The 14,090-nt window shown below is 36.8% G+C and overlaps 1 protein-coding gene across 18 annotated transcripts in view; it reads left to right on the top strand.

The window, feature by feature from the left end:
* Positions 1–14,090, top strand: part of MGAT4C (MGAT4 family member C) — an 889,611-nt gene that overhangs the window by 850,628 nt on the left and 24,893 nt on the right. For all 18 annotated transcript variants that reach the window (XM_054664568.2, XM_054664567.2, XM_016923940.4 and 15 more), the window contains 2 exons: positions 6,657–6,809; positions 12,222–12,369. In XM_054664568.2, the coding sequence (XP_054520543.1) occupies positions 6,657–6,809; positions 12,222–12,369 (301 nt within the window). The remainder of the gene's footprint in view (positions 1–6,656; positions 6,810–12,221; positions 12,370–14,090) is intronic.

Here is a 14,090-nt window from a genome sequence, read left to right as displayed (position 1 = left end):
TATCCTTTTTCTTTTAATTCTATCATCTCAGTTATGTCTTGATTTTTTTCTCTCTGATTAGTTTCAGCCTAGTTATAGACCATATTGTCCATGATTTAAATGGTAATTTTTGCTGGATCCTGGATATTGTGATTTTTATGTTCTTAAGTTCTAGACATTGTCCTGTATGTTTAAAGAGTGCTGTACTTTGTACTAGTATGGAGTTAAGTTATGCAAAATAATTTGATGCTGTTGATGCTTGTTGTTAAGCTTTCATTAGGACAGGCCTAGAGAGTATTGACCCAAATACTAAGGTAATATGCTTCTGAGTATTCTTTTTGTTGTTGTTTGTTTTGAGACAGGGTTTTATTCTGTTGCCTAGGCTGGAGTGCAGTGGCACAATTACAGCTCACTGCATGCAGGCTTGACCTCCCAGGCTTGAGTAATGCTCCTGCCTCAGTCTCCCAAGTAGCTGGGACTACAGATGTATACCAACACACCAGGCTAGTTTTCTTATATTTTGTAAAGATGGGGTCTCACTATGTTGCCCAGGGTGGTCTCAATGTCCTGGGCTCAAGCTCTCCTCCTGCCTCAGCCTTCCAAAGTTTTGAGATTACAGGCATGAGGTACCGCAGCTGGCCTCTGAGTATTCTTTTTAATGTCCAGTTTTTTAATGTCCAGTCCAAGTTTGCTGGCTGATGGATGCACAAACTTGGCTTATGGACACACAAACTATCTCCAACACTGTATAAGCTTCAGGAACTGTTTGGCCTACTACTTTTTTATGGTTCTTTCTCTAGTCTTATGAAGTTTCATGACATACCAGTATCAACTCAAAGATTTGAAGAGTCCTCTGCAGAATTCTGAGTCTCTCTTCTGTCACTTGTTCTCTTAAATATTCTGCCACTCAAATTCTAGGTACCTTTATCGCCCCCAAATTATTATTTCTGTCTCCTAATTGGCAAGATCTCTACGTTCTGTTTGGATTCACTGTCCCTGTACTGCCTTTTGGAAACCGCCTCTTGAGAGCAAGCAGGAAAAATCACAGGGCTTACCTATTTGGTTTCTTCACTTGGGGATATTGCCCTGTGCTGCTTGTTGTCCAATATTAGAAAAAAAGTCATCAACTGTGGATAAAACATAGTGTCTTCTAGAAATGCTGGGTAAAAATGTTAATACTTTCAATTACCAATTTCTAGTGACTGAAGATGGGAAAGTTTTCACCTTCAGTAGTAGCAAATGAGGTTTCTTACTTTTTCTTTCTTTTCCATTTATAATTACCATTTCATCATTAATTTATATTTATTCAGTATTTTACTATCAATCATAGCCCATTAATTTTGATCTTCAGTTTTCCCAAAATTCCTTAATGGAAGCCTTTTCAAGCCATTTTCTATGTCCTTTAGATATGTCTCCACTAATCTTGAGAGCTTTCTTGCTTCATGTCACAATAAAAATATGGACTAATCCCAGAGTCTGTTCTCCCTACTTGAAATCAGCTATTTTGTTTTCCTTTTCATAGTAATTTTGTCAGTCTGGTTTTGGGTGTCCGACTGTTTTTTTGTGTTTTATTTTATTTATTTATTTTTTTTTTGGTGGCTGGGGGGGGAATTTTTTTTAAAACTTTCCTAAACCAAGGTGTAGAAAATAATTCTATGTTTGAGGTGGGGGAGGAGTGTGAATGGCTTTATTAGCTTCTTTAATTTTTAATGGCCTGCAGTCTAGCATAGTTTGTTTAATAAATTACATTTATTTTGTTCTGTCTTTCGATCTTTTGTTTGTTCTGGTTTGGGCTTCTCAGCCTATTCTGCTGACCATGGATGTAAATGTTCTCAATTAAATGAAAATTAAAGTTTGTGCTAATTGTCTGTATCATAGTTACTCTGGGAGTATACACCATGGAAACTTTATTTGTATTCTGTATTGTGAATGGATTTGAGAGGATTACAATTTTAAGAATTTGGATATTAGAATTTAGAAGACCGTCATTATTCTCTAAGGATTTCTGTATTTCTTTGTCAACTCTTGGGAATTATATCCTGGGGTTGTGTTGTTGTTTTATTCTACTTCAAATTATTGTAGACAGAACTAATGGTAGCAGTGGCCCATCAAGAGTGGCTGCTGCCAAGATGCCAGCTGCAGCAGGGAGGCTGGCCTGGGCCTCCCATGCCACTGCTCAGGCAGGAGCCTCGCCCTCCCTAGGAGCCACTGCAGCTGCCCTCCCAGGTGCAGAATCCAGACTTCTCTGCAGTCTGCACCCTTGGGGACCCTGGAAGGACCCCATGCCACCATCTACACAGGCTCAGGGGTGCCTGCGTAGGCACTGGCCTCCACTACCTGGCCTCCTCCTGCTATCTAGACAGTCCCTCCTACCACATTTGTGGCAGTCAACAAATGCATCTTGGGGACTCTGGGGTCTGCGGGTCCACAAGGTGGCTACTGGAAGCCTCTGCCTTTTTCCTGTATCTCCCCTCTCTTTTCTGGATTTCCTCATGGTTCCCACTGCAAAATACTGAGGTGACCACTCCCAGGAGGCCCTCCAAAGTACCATCTGGTCCCACAGCCCATTTTTGCAGCCCCCTCCTGACATCAGGGGCCACCTGTATGATTAACTCATCCCCCTAGGACCAGCTGTCCCTTAACCAAATCAGGAGATGGAGAATCACACTTCACCAAGGCCCCTCCAGCCCCACTGATGAAGGCAGTGTGACTCCCATCCAATCCCTGGTCTACCATGGATAGCTCAGTGCAGTTGAGAGGCTGGACCCAATCCCTTGTAAGCCTTGCAGTATGCAAACCTGAAAGTGTTTCCTCCTCCCTTCTCTCATTTTATCATTAGGGGCTCATTTTGTCCTCCAGTGGTACTGCCATTCTTCCAACTGGTCCTCCAATGGTACTGTCATTCTTCCAACTCCTCCCCATCCCTGGCCCTATATAAGATATAAAGCTCATTTCCAAAATTCTCTGCCACTTGCAGGATTCCCTGCTTTTCAGTGGTGGTCAGGATTTGACTCAAAAGTAACATGACATCCTTCCAGGAGAGCTCAATTACTTAGGTTAAGTTCTAGAAAGCCTCTATATACCTGTCAGGACCATTTAAAAACTTGCCAAGACCCCCTTTAATTTGAAAAGGGGACCTGGACCTTAATGGGGCCATATTCACCAGGCATCTGTTATTGGAGCAGTTGAGACTGGGACCTGCCTAAAACGAAGACTTTTAGGCTGGGGCAAGCTTAAAAGAGAACCTGCATAGGGAAGAGCAAAGGGGGTTGATTCCCCTGCTGGAGGCACCTCTGGGGTTTGCTTCCCTATTTCCCTGGGACCGTCTCTTGCAGCCTCTCCTGAGATGGCCATCTAGGAGGGCTTAATCAATCCTACAGTCTCGGCAAAGGTCCAAATTGCCCTGCAAGGCAAAGAAGGCCAGCACATGGGACCTTGGACCATTTGCCCTCACACTCACAGAAAAGCTTTCTTCCTGAGGCCATGTTTCTGTTCTGTGCTTCAAAGTGCTTGACACTAAGTTGGCAACAAAGGAAATGACAAAAACATGTTTGCCACAAATTTATGTACAGATACCAACACACACTTTGCTTTGTCTTAACTTTCCATTTTATGCTTTTGATGACTGAGCCAATTCCACATTCTTCCCAGTAATATCTCTAGTTTGCAACAACATCTTTAACATTTAACATTGTATATAAAGAAGAGATGGGAACCTTGACAGCCACAAAAGAGAGAAAGAAAGAATGATAGGAAAGACTGGAGGTCCAAGTGCCAACACCCTAATGGGCAGTCAGGGACTGGAGTTAGTCCAGGGGCCTTTGGATAACACCAAGGTGTAGCCTTGGCCAGATACCCTTAGTTGCCCCAAGATTTCCTTTCAGTCCTATGTGACAGCTAGATATGCATGAAAGGACACTGGATTGAAACAAAGCCAACATTCTCAACACCCAGTAGAGGTGATAGAGGATTGACAGTGTCATCCCCAGAAAGTCTGTTCTCCATGTCTTAAGTCCTGGTAGCTGTGCTAGTCGCTTTTAACTGACTGACAAATGTCCAGTATTTTTCTTTCATTTTGACTGTTGTGGAAGTTAGAGACTCCAAAGAAAGACAGTAAGAGCAGATCCACTTTTACTTACCTTTCCGCAGACCCTGGATGAGCCCCCAAAATGTTACAGGATCTTTGGGGTGTTGCTTTTCTGGCCAGAAACGTATGTTGCTAGTGGCACCTTTGTCTGCCCTTTGAAAAGGTAGGGCCACTTCTGAAGATGTCTCGCTGGTCACCACCCCTGCCATATTGTCATCAGGATGGTGAAAACTTCCAAGGACCTGCTCTGATGAAATCTCACCTGGAAACTCTGCTGCTAGAACTGTGAAGTAAACTTTTTCCTTTTTGTGGAGAATGGGATCTCACTATATTGCCCAGGCAGGTCTCAAACTCCTGGGCTCAAGCTATCTTCTTACCTCTGCCCCTCTAAGAGCTGGGATTTGAGGCATCAGCCACCATGCCCAGACACTGAGTTTCCCCAAGGCACAGCATCTCAGATTCATGCCTGTAATGTCAGCCCTGGGCAGTGCTGTCATGCCAGCTGCTTGTCATCTCAGCACCCTTCAGGCTTTAAGCACCCACGAGTGCGGGAAGGATAACCAAGGAGGGGGCTGAGGGTGTCTTGTCACTGGCCTGCAGGTGCCCGTCAGTGCAAGCAGCCTGGACACTATGGACAGTAGTGGGAGGCAGACAGACTTCTGGGGGGAAGGGGGTGGGTCCCCAGTGAAGCCCCACCTTCAGGCTGGTGAAGGCCTGAAGCCTGGGGGCCAGGCTGCCAGTCCTGCAGACCAGACTGGGAACTTGTGGTGCCTTTTCTGGGCCCGCCCATGGCTGTCCATGGATCAGTTGGCATGCGCTTCCTCCTCTCTGAGGCCCATAAAAGCCCCGTGTTCAGCCAGAGCAGAGGAGAGGATGGAGAGATGATGGAGTGGCCACCTGCAGAGAGGAGCTACCCTGTCTGCTGAGAAGAGGATGGATCAACCAGCAGCAGAGAGGGGCTAACCTCTCTGCTAAGTGCTGAACACTTGACAGGTTGACCTGTCTACAGAGAGGACCTACCCACTGTGGGTCTTGTCTGAGTGGTTCTAACACTGAATAAAGCTCCTCTTCATCTTGCTCACCCTCCACTTGTCTGAATACCTCATCCTTCCTCGATGCAGGACAAGGACTCTGGCAAGATGCCACCAGTCACAGAGGTTTCTGATCAGAAAAGCAACACTCTGAAGATCCCATAACAGAACTACAGTATTGCCTCCAAAGCATTATTTTTACCACTTCTCATACTATTTGAAATGTCATATATCACCCAAATCCTCAGGATATACATTTATGTGCATCTATGTGTGCATATTTATACACATATTTACAATTTCTACAAATTTATAAGAAAAATAACCCTTAAGAAAAATATGATCAAAGAAAATGGACAGTAATATGTATAGCATTTTCATAATTCTTTTTTAAAAATTATTTTTAGACTTATAATTATTAAGTCATATATTAAGTCTTATATATTAAGACTTTCTTCCAATTCCTAATATTTTTACTATAATTTATAAGGACCCACAAATTCTCCCTTGCATTAATTCATTGAAGAGATAAGATTTGCCAGCTATGTTCTAGGCATAGTTCTAAGATTATAGGGGACGGACATTTTTCACTTTCTAAAGTCTCCCTTACACATAAATACTTCATCATAAAGATAAACCCAAGGAGATCCATTACACAACTCTAAGTGGCTCTGTTTTCAGGTTATCAATGTGTTGATTTTACACAAAATGTGATTTTTCTAGTTTGTTAAGTGCTTCAGATATGTTTATACTTTTTTATAAAATAGTGAATAATGTAAAGGAATCTTTGGTTGGAAAATATCACAAAATAGAAGAGTAAAAATTTTTTAAAATTAGGTTTTCACGAATCTTTCTGACTCTCATTTTGCCTTTGTGTAGTACATGAATTATTTCAAACAGCTAAACTACTAAGTAGTAGATATCAAGGAAATGTTAATATAATACTATAGGATTCACCCTGATTTAACAAGAATAATTGGAAAAATAAGCAAAGCAATTGTAACCCAGAAGTTTTCAAACATATGTTTGGATTTACCCCACAGCCTTAACTTCTTTATCACTTTTCTTTACTCCACCCAGATTCCCAGTTAAATGTTTTCAGTTGACACCTACTCTGAGATTAATATTAGGCCCATAATTCTGCTTTTTCTCATTTTCGTTATACTACAATATGAGAGGTAAATGTTACCTTAAAGTTATACCTCACTGATGACAGTGGACTTGACTGTTTTTCTATTGTGCTTTTGTACTGTTTCTCATCAGAGGCCTGTTTTTTTTACATTATTATGACCAAAGTTCATCTTTTTTCATCAGTAACTATGAGACTTGCTTTTTATTTTTATTTACTCTACATTAATATAAACCACTGAATTGATCTTATGTTAACATATTAATTAATGATCTGTGCCAACCTTATGTTTGAAATTGGGAACAGAATTTTAATTCAAACATTTGAAAGATGAAATTTTACAGGGACCTGCGATATATGCGATATATGCGATAAAGAAATATTTGCATCCAAAACCAACTGCTAGTAATTCTGTGCCTCTTTTCCACAGAAGAGAATGTTTAAATTTCATCAAATGAAACATATTTTTGAAATACTTGATAAAATGAGATGCCTGAGAAAACGTTCTACAGTGTCATTCTTGGGAGTTCTTGTCATTTTTCTCCTTTTTATGAACTTGTACATTGAAGATAGCTATGTTCTGGTAAGTTTGGGAGGTTGGTTGTCTTTTCTTCAAAATAAGGCATAAGTCAAACAAGAATTAGTCCCATTGTAGCCTAACTTCACTCTCAAACTATTGGAGAAGACTTAGTTTGAGCAAAATTATAACATGTATATTGTCTATTTTTTGTTTAATCATACATCAACATTACACTTGTTTTGAATTATGTTCCAATATTTTTAATGGTGTATATTTTGTGCTCCAAATATGTACATATAATTACAAATAAGTTAGCTATCATCACTATGCAGAATAAATATTATGTGGAGCCATTAAGATTTTGGGTTTTCCATTTGAAATGTATAGAATAAACAAAATCTGCTTAGAAAGTATAACTCCTTGCTTCCTCTACTTTTCTATATTATCACTTAAAATTTCAAAATTCCATTGTCTAATTAACAATGCTTTTTAATTGTGCTCTTTGTATAAGTAATATTTTATTACAATGTGTAACACCTTATTTGAATTTTGAATAGACCTAGATGGCCACTCTGTTTTATATTTATACCCACTGAAAAGATCTCAAGAGATAAAGATATTGATGTGTAAATCATTCAGTAGTTAAAATGAGATACCAAATATTGGTAGGTGATTACATATAAATAGGTTTTTTTAGGGAAAATATGACAATATGCAAAAGCGCTTATTCTGACTAATTATGAAAAATTAATGTTACTTTCAATTTTTTTCTTATTGTTATCATCACATCATTTCATGTCTGATGAGATTAATATGGACATTACTGCTATTCACTTTTTCTATCTTAATGGAGGCTAAAATATCTGTCATAATTTGTATGTTATTATTAATATTTCTAGATTTCAGAAAATCAAAACCTGATTACAGTTTATATATTTCAGAAATCAAAACCTTTACAACTAACAGGAACTAAAAAGTGATTTTCACATGCAAAAATGCTAAAAGTTTAAATTAGTGTCTTAACAAGAGACAGAGTATTTCCAAAAAAAATGCTTTAGATTATTTATTAACTATTATTTTCCAGATACTATGCTATATCCTATAAGTCAACCATATGATTTTAGTTGGTACAGATATTCCTAAGAAGTCCTCTGTAAAACATCTTGCATCCTTTATCTCTGTTCTTTGATGCTGAAATTGTACCAGAATCCTAGATTTTCACTCTGCCTAGGCTTTTTGTCTTCAAATAGTGATTCTGATGTTGTGGACCCTTAATGTTTCTCTCCACAGTCTATGCACAATGGCTGAAATCAACAAAGATTAAACAGGATTTGAGTAGGCATGATTTAGGCAAACTTAGCAAATAGGAGAAACATACCGATGTTATGCATTTTTGAATATTTTTAAAACCTATTAGTTATATGAGATATAATAAGGACAACAGAACAAGGCCCATGTGTTCTTGCTATTTTTTTCTTAAGATAATGAAAGATCGTAAGTTAACTAGAGATTCTCTTGATTAATGATTCAATTTTATAATAAAAATTTATCTCTTGATTTTGTGTCTACTGGTAGAAGTAAATAAAATCTTGTAAATCAAACACATGTTATTGGTTGGAGGCTTGCTATGTTCAATTACTTGCTGAATTTATAAGACAGTTTCCAGTGCAATTTTAATCTTTCACTTTTAACAAACCCAAAGGACCATTGAATGTGCAAAACGCCCTTATGTCTTTTGAAATAGAACCTGTTTAAATTCACTGTAAAATGAGTAAGAAGTAGTAGAGTATATGTCAATTAGAAAATAAAATGCTATTTTCCTGTTTTGCAAATGTTTACAGTGCTATCTAAACATTGGTCCTAGTCATCAAATGTAGATAATATGATTTAATGAAGTAGCTCTTCTACTAAAGCTACTTTCTCAATGAGATTTCTCTGATTATATTAGGAATATGTCTACTCAAATTTGCAAATCAGTCCAGGTGCAGAAAACAGATTGCTTCTTAGCTTTTAAAAATTATTATTTTAAAATACTTACAAAAGTTGGAAAAAAATGAGTTAAAGCAATTGCTAAATTCCAACACTCATCCCTTGTTCTAAGTTTGATGATAGCATTTTTATTATTTAACAATTTACTATTTACTGACTGATGTTTTTTAACCAAATCGCATTTTAGCTGAATTTTGCTTCAAGGCTATAAGTTGAAAACTTTTTCAATGATTAATATTAAATTGCATTACAATTATTCTTCTAAAAATGAATAGTATCCATGGGAAACTGGCCCCCTCCAAGAATATAATGTAATTTCTTTTTAACACATCTCCCTTTTGATCTTTTTACCTGTGTTTATTTCTTTTTTAATAAAATTATCTGAACTCATTTTTCTTCTTTCTTCCCGATTATCACAATGTATGCAATTTGCTACGCACAGATATTAGTAGATCTTTCTTTTTTGTCTTCCTTTTTTAAAAACTGGGAAATAGTACTTCTAACTTAGAGATATCAGGTGAATAGTTAGAAGTAGTAAGGTCTCTGGAGTTAGTTAACAGATTCTATTCTCGTCTTTTTGTTAGAAAATCCATTTGTGGCCTGAAACCCTAGGCATATTAGCAGTTTAGCATATTTGCTTATGTATTAGAGATATATGTGCCTTTAAGTGAAAAAGGAAGCTGCACTTAGTGTAAGAGACAAACACCGTTACAAGGCAAACTAAGTAGAAGAGACACTGCATGCCCAATCAACTTAGCTTCTTGGCTTTGAGCATCTTCAAAGTAGCCACAAGAGTATATATTTAGTCTGCAGCTAGTTCATTGAATTGCATTCCCATCCAGAAAATGATTGTCATAAAGCTTTGTCTTATTACTGAGAAATATACTACAGCATAGTAGCTACAGAAAGAAGGTATCCAGGGAGAGCCTGGCTGTTCAGGTAGATGACTCTGGAAAGCAGCCAACAAGGCTGACTCAGGTGAAAGTTGCATTATTTATTTATGCTGAAAAGTATAAAAAAGCTTGTTCTTGAGAATTTAATAAAGTGATTTCATGTAAGTTCCATTTCTTTTTATATTCTGTTATGTCCTTAAATCAGGATGAATGTACTCCATCTTATAACAAAAAATTTCTAGATTTTATGTGTTAAGGATAGAATTTTTAAAGAGGTATTCAATATCCTGCACTTACCTTAGAATGTAACATCACCTAAGAATAGAATGGTAAAATGAATTTAGTGCTGTAATTACTGTACTTTTTACAGAAATTTCTTCCAGGCATTATTAATTATGTACATCACTACATTACTATTGAAATAATTGATACTAAACTGAGTCACTAGTTACATTTTGGCAGTTCTAAATTTATTTTAAACTTTAATGATGTTTTATAGATATGCAGGTAAACACCAATGAAAATATTTATGTATAAAGAACTTAAAATCATCAGAATTCAGTGGATAGCCAATTAGTATATTTCTAAGTAATTTAGCATCTAAGGTTTAATCTCAAGTACTTTGAAAGTTTGTGGCTTTTACACATGGCATTGTGTAAAAGCCACACAAAACCACACTTTTACACATTGTGAACCTTATAAAGGACTAAAGTATTTCTTGGTCCAAATTATCAAAGGCAGTATAAAATAGAGAAATACACTATTAAAGACCAAATTTGGATTTATAAACATACTTGGATATACAGAAAAGATATTCAGAATGAATCTTGATTTAGTAAGGACCATATTGGAAGCCTCTAGTTAAGGTCTCTACTTTCAGTTTTTATTCTAAGAATAGTCACGTCTGGCCATAGATTAGAAAATTTGAGTTAGTCATCTTTTTCATTGGCACTTGAGATTGATGCGAAGTAGAAGTATTGAATGTTTCAGTTGTAAAACTTGTATCTGAGCTTTGTCTAATTTTTTAGAACAAGGCTTTAATTAACCTTTTAATGACCACAGCAAAATAATAGCAGGACCAGAGTTATTTAATCCATTTACTTTCTCTACAGTCTTAATAGCTAGCACATGCCTAGCTTGACTTTCTATACTGAATAAAATAAATCCACATAAGGCCAGGTGTGCTGGCTCACACCTATAATCCCAGCACTTTGGGAGGCCAAGGTGAGTGGATCACTTGAGGTCAGGAGTTTGAGACGAGCCTGGCCAACATGGCGGAAACTCATCTCTACTAAAAAATACTAAAATTAGCTGGGCATGGTGGCGTGTGCCTGCAATCCCAGCTACTCGGGAGGCTGAGGCAGGAGAATGGCTTGAACCTAGGAGGCGGAGGTTATAGTGAGCAGAGATCATGCCACTGCACTCCAGCCTGGGCAACAGAGCCAGACTCCACCTCAAAGAAAAAAAATTAAATAAATAAATAAAACCACATAGTAGAGTGCACATTTTGAGAAAAAAAAAGAGAGAGAGAGAGAAATATTTCTTTCTAATTAGGTTGTTCTCAAATGTATTCTACCAATTCTAGTAAATCACATATGAGTCAAACAAATAGTCATTTTCCTAATAGTGTATAACCAGTAAAGTCTTGATCAAATGATGATAAGATAATCAAAATTTACCATTTAGCTTATATCAAAGAAGGGCAATTAGTGGGTAAAGGATATATTTTAATCTGAATATGAATATGTTTTCTTGAATATAAACCTTCCTGAAGATTTAATGACATGCAAAATCCAACACCAAATAAATAAAAGGGATCTAAAATATAAAAGGATTGGGCATTACATCAAATAGAATCACACACACACACACACACATACACACACAAACTTAACTATCATAAGAAATATTAGTCCTAGATATCTACACATTACCTTAATTTGGTGCAAATGTATCCTATTTGAGGTTACTTTAGGACATATGAAAAAAATTACTGCCATATCACCCATAACTGGCCCTTCTCAACAGCTAGATAGTAGCCACATAAGTGACTTATTTAATTAAGTATCCAAAATCCAAATATTGTGCCCACTACTGCATCTTCCTAATCATTCCTAAAGTTTCACAATCATGGAGACACTGTGTGATCTTTTATTTGAGACTGCTTGAGGAAGAGTAAATCAGGCAATATGGTGGGAACTAGCCTTAGATTAAACTATAAAATAGATTACTGTCAATTTTGAGATCCTTAAATGATTGTCAAAAATTTGAAAAGTAGCATAAAGGCAGTGGGAGTTTTCATGTAGAAATTCTTTTTTTAAGAGATTATCATTATTAATGTGTCCTATAGAAAAACAAATGTAATTGTGGTATACACAGCAAAATAGGCGAGCGAGCTACTGGAGCAGAACCTCCAGGTAAAAAATGAGGTGAGTGATGATGAGCTACAGCTTATGATGTCAGTAGTTGAGATTTATATAACCCTGCATACTATATATTGTAGTCGTACATTTATTGTGTAAAAAAGAAACTTTATTTAATCCATGACCATCTATTATTTATATATTTTCCTTGCCTCTTTCTTGGTATTTAGGAAGGAGACAAACAACTTATAAGGGAAACATCCACACATCAACTGAATTCAGAACGCTATGTTCATACTTTCAAGGATTTATCTAATTTCTCAGGAGCCATAAATGTCACCTATCGCTACCTAGCTGCCACACCTTTACAAAGAAAGCGTAAGTATCCTTAAACATTTAAATAAAAAGAATACATAAAATATTTTGCATTAAAATAATGATAATTTGTTTCACATGTATAGTAAAAAGGCTTAAGGGCTTTACTAATATAATAAATTATTTGGGCAAAACTTCAATGTTTTTTCACAAATTGCCAACTACTATACTCACTGACCCAGTACGCTTAATAACAAAAAAATTAAATAAAATGCCTAATCGTAATGTGAGTCTCTTGAGATTTTGTTGTAGGATGGTATAGAGTGACTAGAAAAAGATCAATTTACTTTAAAATTTAGAAGTTAACTTTTAAAAATTCCTATGTTCATATTGCTACATTTTCTAACCTCTTAACAGTTTGGTTTTATGACTTGCCGCAACTTTTTAATTAATGAAACTCAGTGTTTTAGTTTCCTAGGTCTGCCATAACGAATTACCACAAAGTGACTGGCTTTTTAAAAAAAAGCAATTTATTCTCTCGTGGTTCTGGAAGCCAGAGGTTGAAATCAAGGTGCTGGCAGGTCCCCACTCCCTCTGAAAGTTCTAAGGGAGAATCCTTGCCTCTTTCAGCTTCTGGTGACTTTGCTTCTGGTACTCTTTGACTTTGGAGCATCACTCCAATTCCTGCCTCCATCATCAATGGCCTTCTTCTCTTTGTCTTTCTGTGTCTTTTCCTCTTTTTATAAGGACACAAGTTATTGAATTTATGGTCCACATCTAAATCCAGAATTATTACAGCTCAAGATCCTTAACTAATTATATCTGCAAAGATCAAATTTACTAATAAAATTACATTCTGAGGTTCCAAGTAGACATGAATTTTTGGAGGAAACTATTCAACACACTACAGTCAGTTAAAAAAAATATATTTGGAGCCAAGAAGTAACATACTATATTTCTAAGACACCATAGCTTACAAAAAGTACCATTATCTAATTAGCATACCACTAAGAAAGTATAAGCATTACCAATCTTAATTATAACGCTATTGATTTTAGTATGCAGCCTGATTTTTAAATGTTTCAATGTGTAAAATATAAATCTTAGGCTGGGTTTGGTGGCTCATGCCTGTAACCCAGCACTTTGGGAGGCCAAGGCAAGTGTATCACTTGAGGCCAGGTGTTCAAGACAAGCCTGGCCAACATGGTGAAACCCCTTCTCTACTAAAAGTACAAAAATTAACCAGGCATGGTCGTGTACACCTGTAATTCCAGCTACTCAGCAGGCTGAGGAGGCCAAGGAGGCCAAGGCACGAGAATCGCCTGAACCTGGGAGGTGGAGGCTGCAGTGAGCTGAGTTCGCGCCACTGCATTCCAGCCTGGGCAACAGAGGAAGACTCCATTTCAAAAAAACAAAAACAAAAGCAAAAAAACCATGAATCTTAGAATAAAATACAGTGCTATCATGATCTTAGTAAATTATGTGAAGATCACAAAAATTGACCTCTCTTTTAAGACTTGTTTATGTGAGTGTATTTGTTATCACTAGGTTGAGGAAATTATTAAATTAATTTAGATTTCTTTATATCTCATTTCCTTTCATTCTACCATTTGAAATGTCTACTGTTCTTAGGCTTCTTTCTAATTGTCTAAGACTGCCATTCATTTTTCATCTCTGTTACACCACCTTTGCTGGAACATTACTGATTCCCTTTTCCCATGCTAAATTTACTAATGTTTATTGGCACACATGCCAACTGCTTTCTACCAGAGGCAATGTAACAC

Source organism: Pan troglodytes, chromosome 10, assembly GCF_028858775.2.
Source record: "Pan troglodytes isolate AG18354 chromosome 10, NHGRI_mPanTro3-v2.0_pri, whole genome shotgun sequence".
NCBI lineage: Eukaryota > Metazoa > Chordata > Mammalia > Primates > Hominidae > Pan > Pan troglodytes.
The sequence above is the reverse complement of the archived record's forward strand: the minus strand, read 5'-3'. Positions and strand labels throughout refer to the sequence as shown.